The sequence below is a fragment of the Siphateles boraxobius genome, unplaced genomic scaffold (assembly GCF_051911475.1).
Source record: "Siphateles boraxobius isolate OS27281-9 unplaced genomic scaffold, OSU_SipBor_1 27, whole genome shotgun sequence".
In the NCBI taxonomy this organism is placed as follows: Eukaryota; Metazoa; Chordata; class Actinopteri; order Cypriniformes; family Leuciscidae; genus Siphateles; species Siphateles boraxobius.
Window position 1 is genome coordinate 220,011 of NW_027508887.1, and position 27,808 is coordinate 247,818.

General features: G+C 38.3%; 1 protein-coding gene across 1 annotated transcript; it reads left to right on the top strand.

Annotated features, from left to right (window-relative positions):
• The first annotated feature begins 5,181 nt into the window (after window positions 1-5,181).
• On the top strand, window positions 5,182-27,783 carry keap1b (kelch-like ECH-associated protein 1b). Its single transcript, XM_077245561.1, has 7 exons — window positions 5,182-5,334; window positions 6,789-7,600; window positions 9,933-10,178; window positions 13,097-13,773; window positions 18,227-18,432; window positions 20,650-20,826; window positions 26,192-27,783. Exons 2-7 carry the CDS (start codon window positions 7,289-7,291, stop codon window positions 26,353-26,355), a joined length of 1,782 nt encoding a protein of 593 aa, XP_077101676.1. The 5' UTR covers window positions 5,182-5,334; window positions 6,789-7,288; the 3' UTR covers window positions 26,356-27,783.
• Window positions 27,784-27,808: the final 25 nt, after the last annotated feature.

Sequence of the window (27,808 nt, forward strand, 5' to 3'; positions counted from 1 at the left end):
TGACTAGAAAATAGTTAACTTCACACCAGCTACATAAATTCATCAACTAACCATTCAAAAATGTCCCGTTGCTTCTACATGTTGTCACTTCTTCTTGAGTCTCTCCATATTTGTCCAAATCCGGTTTGTACATAACAGGCTCAAAGTTTTTCAGTGTGTTTCTGTGTGAGGTAATCGGAGCTGCTAAGCTAACACACAAGAGCTGTTGAAGCTCCGCCCGCTTTATCGGCTGCAGCTCATTTGCATTTAAAGGGATATACACAAAAACGGTGCGTTTTTTGCTCACACTCAAATAGTGACTATTTTAACGTGGCAAAAAAATAAAAAATTTGTTGCTAAAACTTCACATATACACTCAGGGGACATCAGAGACTTATTTTACATCCTGTGAAAAGGGCATTATAGGACCCCTTTAAAGGGTAACTAAACACTAAAACAACTTTTTTTAGTTAATGATCTGTAAGAATGAAGCTTCATAAATGCTGTTCATTGATACGAGTACATTTTTTGACATTTTTGTTTAAAGTGTTTTAATTCTACAATATATGTTGTAAAAACGTCTGAGTGCTGCCCTCTTCAGGGTGAACGGTGGCTACTACATTTACATTTACATTTACTGCAGTTGAATTTTCCTTTTGGAAGTTTCCTGACGTCAGAGCTCAGGTAAATGGTAAATTAGACCAAATGGCCACCAAAGCGCTTCACATATTGCCTCACATTCACCCATTCACTCACTCATTCATACCTCACTCACCAACCTTTCAGTTTGTAGACAACCTACATGAACGCCACGCCCACCCTCCGCTGGGCTCCACCCACTTTTCCAGCATTTTTCAAATATTGCCAGTGGGCGGAGTCAGGCTCTGACCAGGGGTTTAGTTACTCTTTAAAGGTTCTATGCAAAATTCAAAAACCCTGGTTATAGTGACAGTGATGGCCATTAAGTGAACTACAGCCTGCAAATTATTGCTCGTGCTTACATAACGCACAAGAGACTGAACGTGATTCGGTGCCCTGATAGACACATGGCGAAGCTCTTTTTCATTCTTTCCTTGGAATTAAAAAAGAAGTTGCTAATACATTAGCAGCAATATACTGTTAACGAACATCCCGACGGCGTCCACAGCAGAAAGCGAAGGTTAGATGAATATGTAAATGTGTGCTTTACACTTTCCTCTCAATAACAAAATAAACACAACAAAAATGTCAGTGGTGAGAAAAAACAGTTCAGAAATCATCTGATCATAGAGATGTGGATAATTTCAGCAGATCTGAGATTCACCGGCATCATGATGACGGATGAGTTCATTAATATCACACTGTTATGATAGTTTGATTATTAAGTATATTTGAGACTATAGACTATAAAGATCTGACTATGTGAGACTATAGTTCGAATGAATCACTTTTTTTTTGCATGACACATGAATCGCTCTTTCTGCATCATCCTGAACATTGTATAAGCATTCATTCATTTCAGTGTCAAGAGAAGCGTCACATCACTTTGTTTTTCCCGGTAAAATGTCTTTCACATAAAAATCCGTCTACTCTACGGCTATTAAAGATAACAAATCTCGTTATTTAAGTTTCGTGACCAGCTGTTCACACATTAGCCCCTTTCACACAGCAATCCCGGTAAATTACCGTAAAATTTCCCAGAATGACTTTATACAAATATGCCGTTCACACAAGCAACGGTGATCTGGCTTTTTACGGGTAAGAGACCGTTCACACATCAGCACCAAAATACTGGTAAATTCTGTGATGTCAGTTATCGGCAGTGATCTATAACACACACGTTCACACACAGCACACACACACACAGCATCATACCAGTAATTTACTAGTAATGTTACAACTTCACTTACTTATTTTTTCCTTCACACATGATCTCTTACCGCTAATTTACCAGTAAAGACTGTATGAGTGAGAGAGGCTATTGGCAATTTAAAAAAAAGCATTTAATACATATATCTTCTAACATATAGCCCCTGTAAATGATTGCATAATACTTTTATGTATAATATTTCCCTGTGTAACCAGAAAAAGGCCTATCACAGGTCTGTTATTATCAGTGGAAATTCAGTGTGATGTCTGTGCATGTTTGCAATGTATAGCTATAGGCTACGCCTGAAATTGCAATTGGTTTTGCAAATGCTTTAAAACGACTCCATCTGTGGAGCCAGATCAATCTCACTAATATTTCACGCAAAAAACATGCATGAAACCTATAATTCACGTGCGTAAAATATATAAATATGGGTCGTTTAATTCATAACATTTTACAAATTAATGAATTAAAACTAAATCTATAAAATGATCCCCTAAAAGGTTCTACAGTGTGAAGCGCCTGAGAACTTTCCTGTCCGTCAGTCTGTGATACAGTAAGTCATGAAACAGCGGTAATTCTGCATTAAATGACTAAACGCCTGTAAAACTTCATACTCACAGAGATTTAATCTCTAGTTGTTTCTGTTTTGCTCTGTTCTGTGTTAGAGCTGATTGAGCATTTCACACTGAAGATGCTTTAGGGTCACGTAACGTTATATAATTTAATGCTTAAAATTACACAATACATCATCCATCCAACACCTATCGTATGGATTTATACGTTTAGCGAGTCCAGCGCGCTTCCGTCCAAACAGCATGTGAGATGTGATGTGATGTTAACCGCACTGGATGACACACACACACACACACACACACAGGCTGGTGATGCATGTCGGCTTGCTGTGGGTTCAGATTTGTGGGAGTTTGCAGAGGGGCTGGTATATTTGCAGAGTAACATGGAAACACAACTCAGCTCAGTTTTGCCCTCTTTACCGTAAACACACACTCTCACACTCTCACACACACGCTTCAGAGAGCCGTATTCACTAAAACCACAAGCCTTGAGCTCGCTTTCAAAGCCACGGCCATGAGCCAGACATGGGTATCACATATGCATACACACACACACACACAAACACACACACACAAACACACTCACTCACTCACAGACACACACTCACTCACAGACACACACTCACTCACAGACACACACTCACTCACAGACACACACACACACACACACACAAACAAACACACACTCACACAAACATACACACACACAAACATACACACACAGACGCACATTTACTCACAGACACACATATACACACACACACACACACACAAACAAACAAACAAACAAACAAACAAACAAACACACACTCACACAAACATACACACACACACACAGACACACATTCACTCACAGACACACACACACACACACTCACTAACACTCACTCACAGACACACATACACTCACTCACTCACAGACACACACACACACAAACACAAACACAAACTCACTCACAGACACACATTGACTCACAGACACACACACACAAACAAACACACACTCACACAAACATACACACACACAAACATACACTCACAGAAACACATACACACACACACACACAAACAAACAAACAAACACACACTCACACAAACCTACACACACACAAACATAAACACACACACACAGACACACATTGACTCACAGACACACACACACACACACACACACAAATACAATCACAGATGCACACATAAACACACACTTACTCACAGGCACACACACACACACACACACACACACACACACACACACACACACACACACACACACACACACACACACACACACACACTCACTCACTCACACACACACACACACAAACAAGCACACTTGAAACCCAACTGAAACTAATAATGAATATTATATTTTTAGATATGATTTTCATAACTCTTCCCTCAGTTCTCAGATCGGCACAGCGGTTCATTTCACATGCAAACTGCACTAAAACTATCAACACACTTTATTCACGTCTCAAATCAACTCACAGTTTCAGAACACTAGAGGTTTCACACAACAAACACACTTTATCACTCATAATACACAGACCTAAAACACAAACATCAGGATCATTATACAATGTGTTCTTTAATAAAACTTCTTTACAAAACAAGAATGACACACTAAACTCTAATAATTCACTGCAGTGTCACATGATCATGTCGATACAGTACAGAATGATTCCTCAAGTTTCCTCTTTTGACTAATAACTTTTCAACTAATATCAGTATTTGATTGTTTTTATTCTGAATATATTTCAATATGATATACTGTAGAAATGTTGCAAATTTCCGTCATATTTATTTTTGTGTTTTGTTGAATTTTGAACATAAGTTTAACAGTTTTGAAAAGAGAATGTAAACACGTGCAAATTGTCCCGTATTCTTGTCATTCTTAAAGTTTTGCTGGGGTTTGTGTTTGACTGAGAAATGTATTAATGTCATTTGAAAGATGTCATTAAATGCATTTTGAGTCCAAAGCAATAGTAAATGGTCCTCAGCGTATCCCACAGACTGATGCTGATCACCGAGTGAAGAAAAAAGCTGTTTTTATTTTCATGTTTTTATCTAGATATATCTGCAGTCTCAGAGGTTCTTACAAAGAATCACTTTTGGTTTCACAGACCAGGCTTAAGGCTAGTCCCAGACTAACCTGCATTTTTGAGATGTCTGAACTGAAAGCATATCTTAAAATACATCAGTCATTGTTTTGTCTCGCGATGAACACTAGTAGCCCAATGTTTTTTTGTTTTTTTCTAAGGCACGTTTATAAAAGCTACTTAAATGTCCTAATTTACCAAAGGCCTATTTATGGCTTAATCTAACTAAGCCCTGTCTGTGAAATGAGGCCTGTTTATATCCAATAGAAAAGTTTTGATTGCAGTTTCATCAAAATGGATCTGCGTACACAGTCGATCTGCGCGCGCAGTTTTTGTTGACGTGTAGTGACATCTAGTGCTCGCGCTCTGAACTGCGTCATCACGCATGAAAACTCGATGAACCCATGTGATGAACCTGATGCCTTCATACGATGTGTGACCCACGCACGCATTGCACGATGATAATTATGATGATGATGATTTTGTGATGTTTCAAAATCAAGAGCAAACAACACATTTTAGCTAACGTTGTCTGGGTCTAAAATATAATTTTATATAATACATTTAACTTTTTGGCTAACCCTAATGCACAAGATCCTATAAAGTTGAGCAGTAATTATGATCGATCACACGATTGATTGGCGTCTAAACACAGTTTGCGCGTGCACGGGGGTTCGGGGGCGCGCGTTCATCAACTGTGCTTAGTCACGCTGAGTTTCTCTTTCTGAGAGTACGGAACACACACACACACAGACAGACACGCACGCACGCTGAAGTACAGAATAACACACAGTAACACACAGTCACCGAGAGCCGTTTCCGATGAGCTGTGAGTGTTTTAATGACAGACTTTGTTTACTGTGTTTGTTTTTCTGCTGAGATTTTTACTGTTTTTTATTTGATTTCGTGTCACCGTTAACAGCATTTGGGCTCTTATTGCGTGTCGATTTATTCAATTTTCTGATTGACAGCATTCATGATTTTGGTGATTATGGCTTGTTTTGTAATAACTTAGGATAAAATCATTATGAATTTTTAATAATCTAGAGAGATATATGCAGGCTTTCGCAGTGTGATGTTAAACCGTGAGCAGTAATAATAACACTTAACGTTAACTTACAGTACAAGAGTTTTTCGCCTCATATTTACCAAATTGTTGAGGTTTGTGATCGTGTGGAAACTAGTGTTTTAATTGATAATTTAAGCATACGAGACGTTTTGCTCAGAATGGTTCAAGCATCCACGGAGCTTCTAATACTTAAGTACATTGCAGCGGTGTAAATTAATTTCTCGAGTCGAGTCGCGGGGCGGCGCTGCTGCTGTGTGTGACCGGGCTTGAGCTGCTGGAGGGCGGATAGAATTTAAACTCCAGCCCGGGGATTTCGGGCCCATCACTGTTTACATGTTGACATTTCAGAATTAAAGTGGCGCTTTTCGATTTTTTTATATTTACAGAAAATATGTAAGATAGCTTTTCAGTAAAATCTGATTTTAGAGTCACCATCAAAAAACTGGAATATTAATTAATAGATAATTTATATTATTATATATTATAATTATGAATTAAATGTGTGTTAGGCTAAATCATTAAATGTGAATTAAAACTGAGATTAAACACTAACAGAATAACTATAATCATTTGTTTAAATCTGTCCTGATTTCTCAAACGTTCTCTGCTGTTTGGTAAAGTTTGCCATTCATGCAGCAGATCTGTTATGCAGTGCAATCACACACACATTTCTATGACTATCTGTGAGGACATTCATTATATAATGCAGTCACTACTAAAACCAAGTCTTATCTAATCTTCTTGATTGTTTGCTTTTTCGCTCAGTGATTCTTTCTGCATCAGTGAGTCTCTTCTGATGGATCACTGACAGCAGACACATTGTTTTAATAACCATTTAAATCGTGTAATTCTGCATCTGTAGTACAGCAATATGAATAGGTTTGTTAATTTTTAAACTGGAGATGAAAACCCTCTCTAGTTGTTCGTGTCAGAGGTTGTACATCCAATAAAACTGCGGCGGGTTGAATCAATTTAGACGGATGTCAAAATGCACAGGTTGTGTTATGTCCTCATCTGCTTTTTAATGTTATGTTTTTTGTTAACGGAATATGAGTCAGTTATTAATGTTTGTTTTAAGGACACATTCTCCTCAGTGAGATTGTTCTTTTGTTCCTCAATATGTTGAGATGAGTTTACTGACTTACTGCTATAGTTGTGATTATGATTGTGCTGTGTTTCTTATGTTTGCTTTAAATCAGTTTTTCCCCCCTCAGGATTCCCAGTCATCAGTGAAAACACCATTAAACTCCTGAAATGACACGCGTGTGACAGTTTTCCCAGGACTCGTTCTGACACAAAGTCTGCATGATCCTTCACAGTCAAGGAACGTCCGGCTTTCAGTTTCAGATGCTCCTTTTAGACTCGTTTGTCTTCACCTTGACGCCCAACCTGCACAGAAAAACAGTTTCACTTCACATGCAATAAAAGTTTCTCCTCCGCTTGAGGAAGAGACACAGATATGTGAGCAACAAACCGGTTGGATTCTTCTTGTGCTTTTCCTGCTTCATAAATTCCCACAGTCAAATCAAACAGATTGCGTATGAAATGGAGAAGTGTCACAGACCCAAACCATGAGGACATTATAGGCCTCTATAACAGCACGTTTCACCTGAGCGACCCGTAAGAGCGCGTAAAACTCATCCGTCTGCCGTCTGACGCCGCTGAACCTGCGCTGGCGAGCGAGGATGCTAGTGCCGGGCCGCGGCCGGTGACGATGTACGCGGCGTCCGGGATGACGGAGTGCAAGGCGGAGGTCACGCCGTCGGAGCGAAACGGGCACCGCGTGTTTAGCTACACGCTGGAGAGCCACACGGCGGCCGCCTTCGCCATCATGAACGAGCTGCGGATGGAGCGCCAGCTGTGCGACGTCACGCTGAGGGTCAAATACAACGAGCTCCAGGCCGTGGACTTCGTGGCTCATAAGGTGGTGTTGGCGTCGTCGTCGCCGGTGTTTCGTGCCATGTTCACCAATGGGCTGAAGGAGTGTGGGATGGAGGTGGTGCCCATCGAGGGGATTCACCCAAAGGTACGAGTGTACCCGATTGATGTTGTGATGCTAGGCCTGTTACGATCATGAATTGCAGGGGTCGACATTAACGCTTGTGGATTTTTTGATGGGGCAAGTGAAAGAGAATTTTATTTGCCCGACCGGACAAGTAGCCCGATTAAAATGTCAAAAACACTTTTCATACAACAGTTAGTTAACAATAAACAAGTAGTTAGAATTAAGTCATAAAGTGGTGTTGGGCTGAAGGATTGTGGGGTGGAGGTGGTGCCGTTTGAACTTTTATTCATTTTCAGGATATGAATTCTTGAAATCAACAATTCAATTTTCACTAGTTACAATTATAATTCTTGATATCAGCAACTGAATTTCAACTAGTAAAAACTATAATTCTTGATATCTGTAATTGTATTTTCACTTGTGAAAAGTCTCCATAGGCTGCCATTCAAAATCAATTGTTGATATCAATAATTGATTTCTTACCAGTTGAAATTCCAAATTTCACATATCAGAAATACAATTCTTACTAGTAAAAAACTTTATTTTTGATATCAAGGATTCATTTGTCACTAGTTGAAATGTCTATTCTTGATATCAACAATTGAATTGCTACTAGTAACAATGTTCATTTTTTGATATCAATAATTCCATTTTCACTAGTGACAATGTTAATTTCTGATATCATGAATGTGATTGTTACTAGTAAGAAAGCCATTTTAGATATCTGAAATTATAGTGATATCAGAAATACATTTTCAGATATCAAATATTAACATTTTTACTAGTAGCAATTAAATTGTTGATATCAAGAATAGACATTTCAACTAGTGACAATAGAATTATTGATATCAGGAATTTGCATTTTTACTAGTAACAATGTAATTATATCAAAAATATATTTCTACTAGTAAGAAATCAATTCTTGATATCAACAATTAATTTTGAATGGCAGCCTATGGTGACATTTCACTAGTGAAAATACAATTACAGATATCAAGAATTCAATTGGTGATATCAATAATTAAATTGTTCAAAAATGAATCAACAATTCATATCCTGGAAATGAATAAAAGTTAAAACGGCTTGCCATAGTGGTGCCCATCGAGGGGATTCACCCAAAGGTTCGAGTGTCTGCGATTGCAGTGTGTAATCTGTAGCAGCATCTAGTGGTGAGGTTGCGAATTGCAACCAACAGAAGTTACGGTGGCCGACAGGAAGTGATGTCGTCATCTGAGACAGCAGAGAGTAGCCAGTTAAGCAATTTTCTTCACAAAGATAAATTAAGAAATCAGGTTTACTTAATTATTCAGTAAAACGATATGTAATTGCAAATATTATTGTTACTTGTTCATTATTGTGTCAGAGTTTTATTCGCTGACTTTAGCAGCTTCTTATCATGAAGAACAACATAATGACGAAACGCACTTGTCCGTTCACGGCCACCGTAGAAACATGTCAGATTGTCAACTATCCATGATGCATATTGTTGCATTTTTGTATTGCGATATATTGTGACACCCCTAATCTCAAGTCAAACAGATACGTGATATTATTCCTAAATGACAGTGATTTGGCTATGTATATTAAACTTTTAACAAATATGATCACAGCGAACATTCAGATCTGCATTCTGAGCCAGAGAGAGCAGTTGTCATGTATCGGTATGAACCCGCGTCTTTTCAACAACACAGTATCATACATCTCTTACGATAATTTAAATTATCACAGAAACGCTTGGATAAAAGTTAATAGTTTGGATATTAACACTGATATCTACGGTAGTGATTAAAATGGAGCAAATCCCCTTTGAAAGTAACTTGACACTTCACATTATTATTATATCAATGACATTGTTGCACCAGTAGGTGGCGACAGGTGACTGTTAAAAATGTATTTGTCATTGAATCATTCATTCAAGCTTTTTTTTTTACTATTATTGTGTACTTTACAGCAGTGTTTTTTTTTTAATATTCTTTATTTTATTACTCCCTACCAGATTATGTCTCCACACCGGAAAAGGAGACCCGATATTGCACATTTTATGACATTTCTTTGAATGCCTAAATTTCCCTTATTTGTATAACAGCATGTGATTGAAATAAAACAAATATCCCAGTTTCTGTCGGAGCGTTTACAGACAGTTTTACTGAATTTCTGAGTCTCGATATGACTGAAACATGCTTTTACTGCGCACTATGGGTCCAAAATGTGATTTAAATAAAACTTAAACTGCATAATTGCTCCGCTATAATTGCGATTAGGTCAAATAACCCTGATAATGATTAATCAGGCCTACGTGCTGCTCTTGCATCTGAACTGAGTCTTTATAAACGCGTCTGGTTGTTGTTCTCAGGTCATGGGGCGGCTCATCGAGTTCGCGTACACGGCGAGCATCTCTGTTGGTGAGAAGTGTGTGATTCACGTGATGAACGGGGCCGTCATGTACCAGATCGACAGCGTGGTGAAGGCCTGCTGTGATTTCCTCGTGCAGCAGCTCGACCCGAGCAACGCCATCGGCATCGCCAACTTCGCGGAGCAGATCGGCTGCACAGAGCTTCATCAGAAGGCCAGGGAATACATTTACATGAACTTCAGTCAGGTCAGTAACACACACCTCTGAGTAAACCTGTGTGACGGGTAGGGCACGTGTTAAGGGCCGTTCACACCAAAGGCGATACGATAACTATATTTGCGTCCACACCAACGAACGATAACGGTCTGTTTATTCTAAGCTCTCGCGCTGCGGTTTCAAAGTGTGTACAACGTCATTGAACATGTTTCTTCTTCTTCTGTGGGTTTTAACGGCAGCTTGCATCCTTGACGCTGTATTAACTGCCATCTTCTTGTTCTAGTTATTTCCCATATACTTTAGTCATCATATTTTTGTAATTATTTCAGGTTTAGTCAGAAAGCAAATCAAATATTTAATTCCTTGTAGTCCATTATACTCTTTACTCCATGTCCTATTAGTCCGGTTTTTCCATGTCTTTTATCATATCTATCCTCTGTAATTCATATTTTGAACAATTAATAAGCACATGTTCTAAAGTCTCAGGTATTTGGCACTGATCACAAAACCCAGTTGGATTTTCCCCCATTATATGAAGAGTGCCATTTAATTCATTATGCCCTATTTTTAATCCGGTTACAATAGTTTCCTATCTCTTGATTGAACATGTTTTTGCTGTTCTTGTCATTTTCACAGTTTTAGCCATCATATGTCCTCAGCATGCTGTGTGTTGTGTAGTGCTGCACGATTAATCATATTGCAAAATGCTGTGATATTATCAGCATTTTTATCCAGACCTCAATTGCTTATTGATCATAATCATTTAGTTGTTGTTGCTAGTTTGAGTTGAGAAACACACATTTCAGCATTATCACTAATCTGTGTGTGCATTTTCCTTGAGAACCAAGCAAGTTGACTCATGAAACCATTTGTTTATTATATCGCAATTGCAATATAGACCTCAATAATCGCAATATGACATTTTCTCCAAATCGTGCGGCCCTGGCGTTGAGTGAAGCTAGTGTAATGATCTCATAATCTTACAGTGAATTTAGCTGATGTAGTCAATATAGTGAAATAAAAACAACACCTAGTCTTTTTCAACTTCAAAGGAAGCAAGACAATGTTGTGGAAACGAGCGCTAGAAACCGGAGGTAAAACTTCTCACCATTTACTCTGAGGAAATGAACGATTGTTTTCCATATCCATTGTCTTGAAAAGGGGCGTGAATCTCAAACAATGGAGGATTTTTCTGGACCTCGGCGATTAACTTCTCCATAATGTCGTCTGCCATTTTAAATGAGCGAGCCCTTTAAATTCGAGTGGATTCTGATTGGCTGTCAGTGTTTTATCGTTCGACAGCTGGAAAAAAAAAAAACTTCTGAAAGTGTTACCAAGTCCCAACGATATAGTTGTGATGTGAACTCTGCTATTCTTTAATATGGAGAACGATTTTTAGAACTAAATCTTTATCGTAATCTTTATAGTTATCGTTCTTGGTGTGAATGGGCCTTCAGTGTGTTTTCTCTGTCGGTTCAGTCTAGTTTTGACAGGAACGACTCTTCTGATGTTCATGAAGGATAGTATCTGTCATGCTTCCTCTTCATGACATCACCGTAACTGACGAATCAAGTTCCTGATCTCTGCATTTTTCATCAAGTTCCAGACGTTGGAATGAGTCATTTCTCTTTTTGGAAAGAGGAAGTTTCGTAGCACAATGAACTCTAATCTCAAATGATTCCTCATCCACTAGTGAACATTCTGTAACATTCACTCACCCTCATGTTGTTATGAAAGTGAACTGGCTCTTTAAAGGCCCGTTCACACCCAGAACGATAACTATATTAGCGTCCACACCAGTGGACGATATGTGACCCTGGACCACAAAACCAGTCACATGGGTCAAATTGGAAATTGAGATTTATACATCACATGAAAGCTGTATAAATAAGCTTTCCATTGATGTATGGTTTGTTAGGATTGGACAATATTTGGCTGAGATACAACTATTTGAAAATCTGGAATCTGAGGGTGCAGAAAAATCTAAACATTGAGAAAATCGCCTTTAAAGTTGTGCATTTATGTTCGCGACTGTGCTACATCCACTCACAAATATAAATGTTTTCTATATTTACGGTAGAAAATTTGCAAAATATCTTCATGGAACATGATCTTTACTTAATATCCTAATGATTTTTGGCATAAAAGAAAACTCGATAGTTTTGACCCATGGATGTAATGTGTTGTTGGCTATTTGTTTTTATCGTTTGTCAGCTGTAAAAACAAATAGTGCTGGACAACGATTAATCGCATCCAAAATAAAAGTTTGTCTTTACATAACATATGTGTGTACTGTGTTTAGTTATTTTGTATACAGTAGTCAACATTTGAAGTGGATTAAAAAAGTTCATCAAAGTTGTCATAAGACAAGAACGGTTATTGTTCAAAATTCATGTATAACTTTGATGAAAGGTTTTGATCCACTTCAAATGTTGATTACTGTATAAATACACACATACGCATATATATATTTAAGAAAAATGTATTTATATATAAAATATTTATATATAATATAAATATATCTATAGTATATACATGCAAATATTTCTTAAATATATATATATATATGCATATTTGTGTATTTATATATGCAAAATAAACCTATACACAGTACAGAGTACACACACACATATATTATGTACACAAAAACTTTTATTTTGGATGCGATTCATCGCGGGTTAATAATTGCCCAGCACAATAATAATTCTGAAACTGATTCCAGCAACTCATTTCTCTAGATGTCGTTGTTTTTTTAAAACAACTTTTAAAACTATATCTTTATCATTATAGCTAAGCTATCCTCCTTGGTGTGAATGTGCTTTACAGGCAGTAAATGTTTTGATACTGATCCGATGAGATAAAAATCTCTCTCCCCCCCCCCCCCCCCCCCCCCCCCTCTCTCTCTCTCTCTCTCTCTCTCTCTCTCTCTCTCTCTCTCTCTCTCTCAGGTGGCGACGCAGGAGGAGTTCTTCAACCTCACTCATTGTCAGCTAGTGACGCTAATCAGCCGCGACGAGCTGAACGTGCGCTGCGAGTCCGAGGTGTTTCACGCGTGCGTGGAGTGGGTTCAGTACGACCGTGAGAACCGGCGTCCGAACGTTCAGGCGCTTCTCCAGGCCGTCCGCTGCCACTCGCTCACGCCGAACTTCCTACGCCGGCAGCTCGAGCACTTCGAGTGGGACGCGCAGAGCAAAGACTACCTGTCCCAGATCTTCCAGGATCTCACGCTGCACAAACCCACCAAACTCATTCCCTGTCGGACACCGAAGGTCCCGCAGCTCATCTACACGGCGGGCGGATACTTCCGGCAGTCGCTCAGCTACCTGGAGGCGTTCAACACCTGTACGGGCGCGTGGCTACGGCTAGCGGACCTGCAGACGCCTCGCAGTGGGCTAGCGGCGTGTGTTATTAGCGGTCTGCTGTACGCGGTGGGCGGGAGGAATAACGCTCCAGATGGAAACATGGACTCAAACACGCTAGACTGCTACAACCCGATGAATAACTGCTGGCTGCCCTGCGCGCCCATGAGCGTCCCGCGCAACCGTATCGGTGTTGGCGTCATCGACGGGATGATCTACGCAGTGGGCGGCTCGCACGGATGCCTACATCACAACAGCGTGGAGAGGTGAGATGTTGTTGATGTGATATATCTTTTATCTCTTCCACACTAATCCATAAGAGTGTAAAAAAGATGGACGACGCCCCTTCACTCTCTTCCGTTAGTGAAAAGTGAAGCCGCTAGAGTCTGTCAATAATGACGTCTAGGGCTGCAACTAACGATTATTTTAATAATCGATTAATCTGTCGATCACTTTTTTCGATGAATCAGATAAATTGTTTTTTTTTAAACCCATTAATTTCCAACCCTTTATTCAAAAACAGAACTGACAGTGCAAATTCAGAGTGCAAAAAATCTTCAGAAAGTGCACAAACAGGTTGCTCTTGAACATCCCTGAGCTGTTAAAGTAATAATAAAAAAATTGACTAACACAAAAAACATACACATGTATGCTTTAGATCTGCCAAATATATAGGCTTTTTAAAAATAAAGTGCACAAAAAGATGTATATTTTTGTTTAAAGGGACCTAAGCTGTCAGAACAATAAATCATTTATAAAAAATAAAGAAAAATACAAATCAGGAAACTTAACCGGACTTGTTTGAACGTCAGAACTTGTTCTCTACACTACACTCGCACACACTCACAAACTCTCACACTCGTAGTTTGCTTTGCTTTTGTCTAGTCCGGCGCCTCATAGATCTGCTCCGCACCGCACTCAACTTTTTTTAAATTTACACTCAAACATCTCTGCGAATTATTGACTGGCGTAATAATCGCGTGACACAACGAATCGATAATGAAATTCGTTGCCAACTATTTTAATAATCGATTTTAATCGATTTGTTGTTGCAGCCCTAATGACGTCACATTCTCGTTTTTATATCATCAAATAACTAACTAAGACCGAACTTATACATCGTGAAATTACATCAGCGTGATATTGGATATGTTTAGTCTTACGCCTGTTTCACACATGCATGTATTTTAACTTGTATCTCTTCCACACTAAACCAACATCTCTTTGCAATATTTTTTACTACGGGCGTAACGAGACCCTCATGTCACGATTCGATACATATCACGAAACTGAACTCACGATATGATATTATTGCGATACTCAGACATATGGGCGGCTCCCACGGATGCTCCATCACCACAGCGTGTAGAGGTGAGATGGGGCAGATTCACCTGTGGAGCTCCTGTTGTTGATGAATTTAAAAAAAAAAAAAAAAAAAAAGTATCTCTTCTAGGACTGTCAAAATCCCTGAAACTAAATTCGGCTAAACTAAATAAAAAAAAACTTTATTTATTTCTTAAATGATAGCGAAATCCAAATAATATTCGAATTCTAAAGGCAATAGGGGGAAAAAGTACTGTACTGTCTCCTATGCCCTCAAGAGGGCGCAAGCGAGGGCAACAAGCAAATATAAACCAAATTCAGCATCGCGTCTTTTATTGAAATGATGAAACGTTTCGTCCAAAACGTATTCTTGCGCATTGCACTTTCTCCCATTCCTATTTAATGCGAGTGCACCGTCTAAATCTGGTCTTTGACGTCAGCTTAGGTGGCGTTGGGATGTTTGCTAACAGTATGTCGCTGCAAAGGTATTTCAAACTTGGTGGGAAAAAAATGGCTTGTTTTACAAACAACATCACTATTGTTGATCCCCTTAAAGGGTTAGTTCACCCAAAAATGAAAATGATGTCATTAATGGCTCACCCTCATGTCGCTCCAAGCCCGTAAGACCTCCGTTCATCTTCAGAACACAGTTTAAGATATTTTAGATTTAGTCCTAGAGTTTTCTGTCCCTCCATTGAAAATCTATGTACGGTATACTGTCCTTGTCCAGAAAGGCAATAAAGACATCATCAAAGTAGTCCACGTGACCTCAGTGGGTTAGTTAGAATTTTTTGAAGCATCGAAAATACATTTTGTTCCAAAAATAACAAAAACTACGACTTTATTCAGCATTGTATTCTCTTCCGGTTCTGTTGTGGATCCGCGTTCACGAGTCCGCAGTGACGCTGATGACGTAAGACGAGCTGACGTGTGTCTGGTGCGTCCGTGTATTCGGGTTCCAATAAATATGTCTGGTTAAAAAAAAAATGCAAGTCTTCCTCTGTGTGGAAATCCTTAGACATGTTTGCAAAGATTGTTTTGTTTCCAGCGTGCGTCTCCCTCAGACTGTAAACGAAGCTCGGGCGCACCAGACACACGTCAGCTCGTCTTACGTCAGCGGACTCGTGAAAGCGGATTGACAACAGAACCGGAAGAGAATACAATGCTGAATAAAGTCGTAGTTTTTGTTATTTTTGGAACAAAATGTATTTTCGATGCTTCAAAACATTCTAACTAACCCACTGAGCTCACGTGGACTACTTTGATGATGTCTTTATTTCCTTTCTGGACAAGGACAGTATACCGCACATAGATTTTCAATGGAGGGACAGAAAACTCTCGGACTGAATCTAAAATATCTTAAACTGTGTTCTGAAGATGAACGGAGGTCTTACGGGCTTGGAGCGACATGAGGGTGAGTCATTAATGACATCATTTTCATTTTTGGGTGAACTAACCCTTTAAGTGGCTTTTTTTTATAGTGGAAGCCAAAACGAGTCCAAACTTCTGCTCTGTACACCGCGGAGGGAGCTGGTGTAATCAGTCTTTCATTGATGGTGATATTAGTGGTTCACGTCAGTCAGGAAGAGAAAACCCCTATTGCATCCACATAACAATGGACTGTAATGACACAGTCATATCAGTTTATGACTGTCATATAACAGACCTTCCTTTGTAAAGTTTATGGAGATTAGTGATGAATAACAGGTGACAAACGTTATTCTGTGAGTTAAAGGAAGTGGAACTAGCTATTAATAGATATTTAAACACTGTGAACTTTGAAGTGACTTACTGGAGTTATAAAAGACACTTCTGTCTGTCTGTTCCAGGTAAATTAGTTACATAAATAACCAAAAGCTCAAATAATAATAAACACACTCGCTTTATTGAGCTCTAGTGACATGCAGTGATAAAAATAATGTGTATAATATGTTGATAAGTATTTGTCCCAATTTATGTCAGCTGGATTCAATTCGATTCAATATCGATTAATTTGTATGTATATCAGGTACAGTACATATAAAATATCCTCAAGGAAACAAAATCTCAAAACTAACGCTGTAAACTATATAGGGAACTGTCAGTTAGTACATTGGTAAAATATTACAGGTTAAAAAAAATTAACTAATTTGTTTACAAACATTTAAATTATTATTAAGTTTTCATAATAGTAACATTAAAAGATTTTTTTAATGTCAGTTACGTTACTTATTGTTTAAATGGTGGCTGTCATAACTTGTTTTCACGATGGATTTATTTAAACATTAAGTATTAAAGAACTGGTTAAATAAAAATATAATGAATATGTAATATAGTGCATGTATTTCTAGAGTTGTTTGTCTTGCTGACTAACAAGTTTATAGTCATTGAATGAGTTTTCTGAGGTAAATGTGACGTTATTGTTCTCAAGCTGTTTTATTGACGTCTTTCCGTGGATGAAACGCTGATTGAGCGATTACATGAGACATGATTCATTTCAGTAAGTTGTTCTGTATCTTTCAACATTCCTTCTGATGTTCATCATGTTTATTTGCTGCCGTAACTTGTAGTAAAGAGGAAGAGATGATCGGTTCATCTGAGGCGCTTCAGCGATCTGTCACCACACAGAACCACATTTATTGTTCGAAATTCATAATAAAATGGACAGAATTTGAAGGCTGAGACTGTTTCATATCAAAAGTAACAAAGCACAACAAAGTTAAGTTCATGCATTAACCAAGAACCAATCACTTTAAGATCAATTCTTGGGTCAATCGAAATGAGAATCGATTAAAATCAAGAAATGTATATTTGAGCCCATCCCTAGTCAGTATGAATTAGATATTGCACGATATTGAAGAAAAGTGCGATAACTCATCAAATATTGCATTATTTAATATGCGATAGGATAATGCTTAAAGTGTGTAAAAAAAAAAATTATCTTTAAAATATATTTAAAATTAACCTACATGTGTGTTTCACATTCTTTTTGCAGCAGTGTTTTACTGTCACATAAGAAGTGTTATTTTAACATCAGAGTAAACCACAGGTTTCAGGTTATCCTACATTAGGTTTATTAAACAACAGAAACTGAATAATCAAATGTAAAAATAAAACACTGCTTAGTTTCCACTGTATGAATTAAATACTGATTCTTATTAAAGCTACAAAGGTTATTCAGCCAAGAGCAGTGAGTGATTTTCTCTGTCTTTTGTTGATGACTCCAGTTATTGCAAGCTGTTGCGATATGCATATCACGATATATACATTAGCGATATTTCGATATAATGTGCGGCCCTAAATGCATGTTGGTTGATTGCTCAATCGAAATGAGAATCGATTAAAATCAAGAAATTTGTATATTTTACCGAACACTACTCATTATGAATGCGTGTTTGTTGCTGTTGTGTGTTTCAGGTACGATCCCGAGCGAGACTGCTGGCAGCTGGTAGCGCCGATGCTAACGCGGCGTATCGGCGTAGGCGTGGCCGTGATTAACCGTCTGCTGTACGCGGTGGGCGGCTTCGACGGGACTCACCGGCTAAGCTCGACCGAATGCTACAACCCCGAGAAAGACGAATGGAGGAGTGTGGCGTCCATGAACACAGTCCGCAGCGGCGCCGGTGAGACCTCAGGCAAACACAGGCGCTCGCAGAAATCTGCACTGCGACTTATCTAAAAATGATTATTTATTTTCCCTTGTGTCGTTCCAAACCCATTCATTCTTCCACGAGAACCAATGAGGTGTAATCTCGTGTGTCATGTGACCCGTTTTAGTTTCCGCAAGAGCCAATAAGGTTTGTTCCCGCACTTTAAGCAAGTGGAGGGACAGAAATCTTTCAAATTTCATTAAAAATATAATTTGTTGCGAAGATGAATGAAAGTCTTCTGGATTTAGAACGACATGAGGGAGAGTGATTGATGACACGGTTGTCATTTTTGGGTGAACTGAACCTTAATGCTCCAAACATGACAAAAGCATCATAACAGTCGCACATGTGACTCTGAGGGCAGTTTTGGTCTGTTTCTCACACAGAGCATCAGACTTGGAATATAGTGCATGAGTCAAATAGAGCAGTGGTTCCCAAACTTTTTTTGTCTGAGACCCCCTTTTTCCCAAGAAAATATTTTAGGGCCCCCCTTCATATTTAATGATATTGTCGCTCTTGTAAGCTTGCAGCAAGGATGACAAAATGTTTTGTTTTTAAACAAACAGTATGTTTATTACTATAACCAGATATGTTTATGCACAAATAACAGCGTATAATATTGAAAATACTATAACAAAAACTTCAGTTGGCCGTTTGTAATTTAAAAACATAAGCCTAGGAGTAGCCTATTAATTGGCCCTATTTGAAATGCAATAACAAAAATATCAGTATTCACACTGGTGTGTAGGGAAAAAATAATTAATATAGGCTATTACAAAATGACTGGTGTCTGGGACCTCAATATTTGCATGTTATGTGTGAGGCTTTATCAATCAGTGTGAAGATTGGGTCATTATGTCTATGACGAGTCACTGGGTTACACCGCAGCGGTGCGACCCGAACCAGTGTAAAATAGTCCCAATATAAACGCTTATTATAGGTGTACCATAGTGACTCAGGATAAGACAAAACACGGTTTGGAAAATGGATGATGTACTCGCTCATTATATAAATTTAGTAAATTTTAAACAAACAAAGTATTGGACTGCTGCTTTAATGCTCACTGTTCAACACTTTTCAAAATATGAGGTGACCCCCGAAAGAGCTCGCCGACGCCCCCTTGTGGGCCGAGACCCCCTGTTGGGAACCGATGAAATACATGGCTGTTTTATTCTTGTATGATCTGTGCTCTTTGGAGCCCGACAGATGTTTCTGTGACTATGAACTGCTGGATAAGAGTGACAGCAGTGTTTAGTGTGAATAAATACACTTTCTGTACTGGTCCTGGGAATTGATAATCGATTCCAATTCTGGAATCGAATACTTGAGGAAAGGAATTGGATACTTGTTATAAAATTTAGATTTCGATTCCTCTTATCGATTCCTTTGTGAGCGTTATAATATGACTTTAAACAATTCAAGCGTGAGACGACTTGCGCTCTTTTTTTCTGTGCCTCAGGCGTGTGTAACTATACTGGGCAAATCTTAGTGACACCAGCCGAATATTCCTGCTGCCGTCTCTATAATAACACTAATCAAACAAAAGACAAAGAGAAAATTCACTTGCTCCTGACTGAATAACTTTTGTATATTCGTAATGTATATTTTATTAAAGACAAGTGCGGTGTTATTTTACACTTGATTACAGTTTCTGTACCTGAATACATGGAAATCTAAAAACAAGTTTATTTCAATCGTATCTTTGTTCAGTTGTATCCATTTGTTGCGATTGCTAATTTTTTATTTGTTCTTTTTTAATTACTGAGTGTTTACTTGTCTTCAATAGTGTTTGAAGTTTAGGCTATGTTAGTCAACCTAGTTGTTATTTTAGCTAGTCGTTTTTCTATGGTATTTTTAAACCACATCAAACGTTTCTTGTGTAAGTGTTCTTCAGTCTGTTGATTTGTGTTCATGATATTCAGCTACAATAAATGCTTTGCAATAAGACTAAATGTGAATGATAACACTGTTTGTTTTTTTTACCTTATTGGATCGGACTTGTTAAAATTCAAAACAATACCCAACCCTAGTCCTCTCTGGACTCTTTCTTTAATTTCCTGGAGTTTTCCTGGTTTTGCTGACACCATACTGTTAAACATTAGTGATCAAACACGGATCATTGATGCTGTTTATGATTGTTCAAACTGCAGGTCTACATGAAGCCAACCAAAACATGTGCTGTGTGTTCAGGTGTGTGTGCGCTGGGGAACTTCATCTACGTGATGGGCGGATACGACGGCACGAATCAGCTGAACACGGTCGAGCGCTACGACGTGGAAACGGACAGCTGGAGCTTCACATCATCCATGAGACACAGACGCAGCGCACTGGGAGTGACGGCGCACCACGCGCGCATTTATGTGCTGGGTACGAGCTTGCTGAACTCATGTTTACATTTTATATTTACATTTATGCGTTGGCAGACGCTTTTATCCAAAGCGACTTACAGTGCATTTCAGGGTACACATTTACATTCTTATCAGTTCTTGCTTTCCCTAAGAATCGAACCTATGACCTTGGTGTTGCAAGCACCAACGCTCTACTGTTTGAGCTCAGTTTTAAGATATGTTTCTGGGCTTATTGTGAGAGATTCATCAGTGCACGTAACACCGTCTACAAGCTAGAGACCGTCAAAGCCAATATGAGCACAATTACGATATTTCTAAAACTTGGTATAAATACGTCACAATATATACACTTCCAGTCAAAAGTTTTGGATCTGTAAGATTTAAAAAAAATTTTTTTAAAAAGTCTCTTCTGCAATTTATTTGATTAAAAATACACAAAAAACTGTAATATTGTGAAATATTATTACAATTTAAAACAGCTGTTTTCTATGTGAATATATAGTAAAGTGTAATTTATTCAAAGCTGAATTTTCAGCATCATTACTCCAGTCTTCAGTGTCACATGATCCTTCAGAAATCACGATAATATGATTTTTTTTTCTCTCAATATTATCAATGTTGAAAACCGTTATTTACATTTTTATTTCAGGATTCTTTGATGACTAGAAAGTTCAAAAGAACAGCATTATAAGCCAGAGTTTTTTTTTAAAAAAGCATTAAAAATCTTACCGATCCAAAACTTTTGAGTGTACATTCTGGCAACACTTTAGTTTAGGGTCCAATTATCACTATTAATTAGTTGCTTATTATCATGCATATTACTAAGATATTGGCTGTTTATTAGTAAATATTAATGCCTTAATCTGCATGATCATATTCTACATGATACATTCTACTCAATCCTATAATCCTAAACTTAACTACTTTACTTACTCTGAATTTAATGTCAATTCAACAAAAATTAATTTTGGTCTTCACAGACATAATCGATATATAATAACCGAAAAAGGTGTAGGCTGAAGCCTGTGCTTATTATGCCTTTATACATGCTGATCTAATGAGCGGCACTTTTCTCTCTCGATTTGATTCATACAAAATAAACAAACAGTTTCCTAATGATCATGATCACATGATTACAAACACATTTCAAATATCATTACAAAGTTTAAATATTACATACACAAATTATTCATATTGAGATAGAATTATCACCTTGTTTTTAAAAATAATTCTTACATTTTCAGATACACAATTTTAATTCCTTATCACCTTTGACAGATAAACGTATATTTTTTGTATGAGTTCTTGCCCTTATTTTTTTAAACGTATACATTCCTCTTAGCTTATACTGACTTTCTTATTTCGATCAGCCTCTGAATACAATTTTGAATTGTTTTATACTTTATACATTGTCTCTGCAGTGTAAAACTCAACTACATCAACAGATTTTATAGCTTGTAAATTAATAATTGTAAATTAATTATATTTGTTGGTTCATAATAGTCACAATCCTTATTGCTCTCTTTTGTAACATATATATTGAATTTATATAAGTTTTATATATATGACTCCACACACTAAGTAATGTATAAATCATGTAAAATAAGCAGCAATTAGGAGTTTAAGGCAGAAGTCTTAGTTAATAGTGAGAATTGGACCCTGAACTAAAGTGTGACTGACATTCTTATGGAAACATGTGCAATTTCTTTTCCACAAATCTAATACATTTAGATCAAGGTTACGAGTCAGATGTTAATTGAGTGACTGAGGGATTCGTCTCGTCTGTTTTCTCACTATTCCTCAGTTGTACTATTCTGAACAATGTCTGAAACTTTATATCACTAGCACTCATCGTGTTTATTGCCTCTAAGACAAATCACTAATTCAAGTTGCTTTGGATAAAAGCGTCTGCTAAATGAATAAATGCAATATATGTAAGGAATAATTGACGACAGCCCGTTGAATTATTAGAAAAATAATGCACACCCGAGGTGGTAATGCGGTCACGAAGCAATAATTCAACGGCCTGAAGTCAATTATTCCACTTATACTACAGTTACCACACATCGAAACATTGTTCAAATGATGTATTTCAAGACTTTGTAAAGTTTTTGTCATTAAAACGTCTAATCCCACGCCTCCGTTGCTAATTCCAAAACGTCATTTTAGGGTTAGTAACGGAGGTTTGAGCCACTGATAGCAGACTTATACTTAACGACTGGCTGAAACATTCTGTTTCCATCGACTGCAGCAGATTTTAAACACAGACTGAACGCGCTGAACACGCGTTTGGGCATGATCAATCATAACAAAGTATCAAATTACATTCATAACCGGCCTTACAATAAGTGTGTCCCCGGCTTTATGCAGTTATTAATGCAGTTATTAGAGAGAGAGAGAGGCATGTGCTTCAATGTTATTATTTATTAATTAAATTCATTTTAATTAGTTTGTTCATGTTTTTTTCCTAATATTGACAGTAGTAAATGAAACACAAAGTCCTATTAACAAGTAGGCTATAGGCCTATCAATAATTATTTATTTGTTATAGCCTATTATCTGCAATAATTAGGAAAACCCGTGCAGCGGGACTATCAATTTATTTATATAGGCCTATTCAGTTTAATTTTCTATTGACTATATAGGGCTATATACTTTGTTTATTAAAATTAAACTGCATGTTTCCATTGATTGTGAAGTTAGACATCGAAAATTGCAGATCAAGCGCATGGGCTGCATGTTTTTTCTTGTTATGAATTGTATCCTATTTTCCGTTATTACAGTTAACTACGCGCAGTGATATGGAACTGTAATGCGGTCAAGATCTGCCTGGAACTACTTTAGCCGTGCTTTTCCCTGGAAATAACTGCACACCTTAGAACGTTCTCAACCAATCAGAATCAAGCATTCAACAGCCCTGTAGTATAAATCGGGATAACTCAATAGAAGAACAGGTTTGATGTTCAATTTAGACTGCAAACTCTGTTCGGGTAAATATGATTTATTATGATTGGTAGTGGTGGGCGATACTGCAAAATTTGGTAGCGATCCGATACAAAATACATATAGGGTCAATATTGCCGATACCGATATGATCATTTTTACTTAAAAAAAATGATTTTGTGTAGGGGAGAGAGCGGTATGTCATTATTTATGAGGTGAATGAATGATCAATTCTTTAGGCAATATTTTTTTATTAATGTATTGAAGTGCACACAGTTATTAGTTATCAGGCACTGTAGAATGAATGCTTTACAGCCTTTTTTAAAAAATAAATAAAAATAAAGAATAACAAAAAAAAATCTCTCCTTTTTTCTGGTTTTAAAAGCAAGTTAAATAAAGTGCACACAATTATTACTGAAGAACAAACAAAGAACAAATATACCTGTGCAATTACATTCTGTTCCTCTCGGCCATCCTGATCTCTCGTTCAATGTGCTATTATCAGCCTTCGCTGCTCCTCGGCGCGTTGTGTCAGTGAGTCACGTGACGACACAACAACGAATCACAGAAGAGCAGCAGCAGGGGGAGGAGGAGCAAATGGATGTGAAAGCAGCGTTTGCTCAGGATTGTAGAGGTAGAAGAAGACACGAGCAAAGTATAGTGAACGTAGAGGAGAGATATTTAAATTAAAATATCGATTCAATTACAATTGTATCGATCTGATACCAATACCAATGTTGGCATCGATATTTAGATCGATCCGCCCCCCCCTAATGATTGGGAAACACTGGTATCACCATGATAGAACATGTATAGAAATGTATGCCAAATTTCTACCAGTTTATTGTTGAAAGCGGTTCGCCATCCTGCCTGTCTCATTGGCTTTCGCAGAAACACACCGCTGGTGTCTGAGGAAATGTTTGTCTTTATAATCTTTGATAATAAGCTGGTGTCATCAGCCCCTCCTATTCATATAGACACACTTTCAGCATCACATCAATTCATAATGGAGAGAATCAAGTCTCGTTCTACAATTTATTTAGTTTTAATATTTGACACTGTTAAATGTGCACCATTAAGTGAGGAATTAATCGCAGTAAGATGTTCACATCACACCACAAACCTCTTCACTCACGTTTACATGCAGTTTCTTCATTATTCTGATTATTCTCTAGGAATTGTGGTTTTTCATCACAAATGATGAACTCACACTATTACTGAACATCGTTTTAATCTACTTGCGTTGAATGCGAATCATTTCCATTCACATATTGGATTTTCTTCAGTGACGCGCCTGAAGTGTCTTCATGTCGATGTTATTGACCGTCGATACACTGCATTATATTCATGTATCGTGAAACGTTGTCAACATGAACTCAGTTTCTCCAGAACCCAAAAATCTGATCCATTATTTACTGCTGTTTTCGAATCTGTGCATGAAAAAGTCATCTGTGTTCGTCACAAACACATGCAAACTTTGATCAGAGTGGAATAGATGCGATTAAAGTTTTTACATGCCGTTTATTGCTATTATAATCGGCATACGCCATATATTTACTACGATTATGCTTACTACAATTATGAGCTTAATCGCATCAATTTTTATCGAAATATTATGTTTACAAGAGTTGAAGTTTATCACAATATTGCCTAAAATATAGTCATTAGCCCCTTTCACACAGCAATCCCGGTAAATTACCGTAAAATTACCAAAACGACTTTACCGGTGAATTCAAAAATGTGCCGTTCACACATGCAACCGCGTTCTGGCTTTTTACCGTTAACAGACCATTCACACATCAGCTCCAGAATACCGGTAAACTCTGTGATGATGTCATTAACCGGGAGTGTATGCGTTGTTTCTGAAGGCTAGTTATTTTAGCATACACGTCAGTATCGCTAACTGTTCCTCTAAGCTGTTGACAAATCTGTTCATCCGCCCGGACGAGAAGCGCTTTAGTTTCGGGATCACTCCAATATGAAGACATTTGTAAACAGTGCTGAGTAAACGCATCATCATTTATGAATGGCCCAGAGCTGTTGCTCTTTCAACGACTTCTGATTGGCCCAAATCTTACGTCAGTGTGTTCGGACCTCGGGGCAAAATACCGGTAATCTTCGTTCCGCGTTCACACAGCGCATATACCGGTAATTTACTGGTAATGTTACAACTTCCCTTACTGGTAAATCGCCGGAACCAATTGACCTGTCCTGTTCACACATGATCTGTTGCCGGTAATTTCCCAGTAAAGAGTGTGTGTGTGAAGGGGGCTAATGTTGAGTCACATGTTACACTTGACCTGGAACACATGAACTGTGCTCCAACAGGAATCTGTGTGTGAAGGACTAGAAATGCTAATCCGTTTGGATGATTACTGAAGCACAGCATTCAGACATGCATGTGACCCGCTCTCTCTCTCTCTCTCTCTCTCTCTCTGCAGGAGGGTATGATGGGAACACGTTCCTGGACAGCGTGGAGAGTTTCGACCCAGAAACAGACTCGTGGACTGAGGTCACCAACATGACGTCAGGTCGTAGTGGCGTCGGGGTCGCCGTGACCATGGAGCCGTGCCAGAAGGGCCTGAGCCCGTGCCAGAAACACTAGCTCTCTCTTTCTCTCGCTCGCTCGCTCACTCACTCACACACACACACACACACACACACACACACACACTCACTGTCTCTCGCTCGCTCACACACACACACACACTCACTGTCTCTCGCTCGCTCTCACACACACACACACTCACTCTCTCTCGCACACACACACACACACACACTCTCTCGCTCGCTCTCACACACACACACACACTCTCTCTCTCGCTCGGTCACACACTCGCTCACACACACACACACACTTGCTCGCTCACACACTCATACACTCTCTCACACTCACACACACACACACTTGCTCGCTCACACACTCATACACTCTCTCACACTCACACACACTCTCGCTCACACTGTCTCTCGCTCACTCACACACACTTGTTCGCTCACACTCTCGCTCTCTCTCACTCATTCACTCTCTCCACACTCACACACACTTTTTCGCTCACACACACACTCACACACACTCTCGCTCTCTCTCACTCATTCACTCTCTCTCACACTCACACACTCTCTCTCTCTCACACACTCGCTCGCTCACACACTCACTCACACTCGCTCGCTCTCTCTCACACACACACACACACACACACTCTCTCTCTCACACACACACTCTCTCTCTCTGTCATTAGCGCACAGTAAATCTGTTGTTGTGGATGATCTTCAGTCTCAGTGCAGCAGGAGATCTCTGAACATCACACACACTTTGAGACTCCTCCTGGATTAGTTCTGTATTGCCAGTGGAGTCGAGTGCAGCAGACTCTTCTATAGCGGATGTTCAGTCGTGTGGATGTCTACCTCCTCCTGAGCCCAATAAAGTGCCATGACCCGCGTCAGTATGTCTGAGGTTCGAGCCGTGAGAACGGAGATGGCCAAACAAACCCTGAACTAACAGATTGCAAATCATTTTTTCAACTTTGATTAAACTGTCTGGATGATTTTGTATTCAGAGATTCACACACATACAAAGTTTTTACTAATAAAATGAGATGTGGCACGTTTCCAGATTATCTAACTGTATTCCAGCCTACAAAGGCATTAGATGCCAATGTTGTTTTTGCTCAAATGAAAGCTGATTTTCACAGGCTGATGACACAATGTATTTGTAAAAAACAATTTAAGCTGCTTTTCCAGGGATTTTGTACATTGGTATATTGCATGAAGTCTGTTTTTTAATTTTATTTATTTTGAATTATTGTCCCTTTGCTATTGGATAATGTTGGCTCCTGTTTATTCATAATGGACTGAACTGGGGCTCATTTTTACAAATTAAGCTTTTTGTTTTAAAAGGGATACTTTTGTTTCTTTAAATCACTCAAAATTAAATGTAAAGGATTATTTAAAGTCTGCTTTGTAAATGTTACAGCATCGAATATCTTGTACACAGATTGTATAATAAAAGCATATGTTTCTGGTTTAAAAATGCACTGTTTGTCTTGATTTGTTTC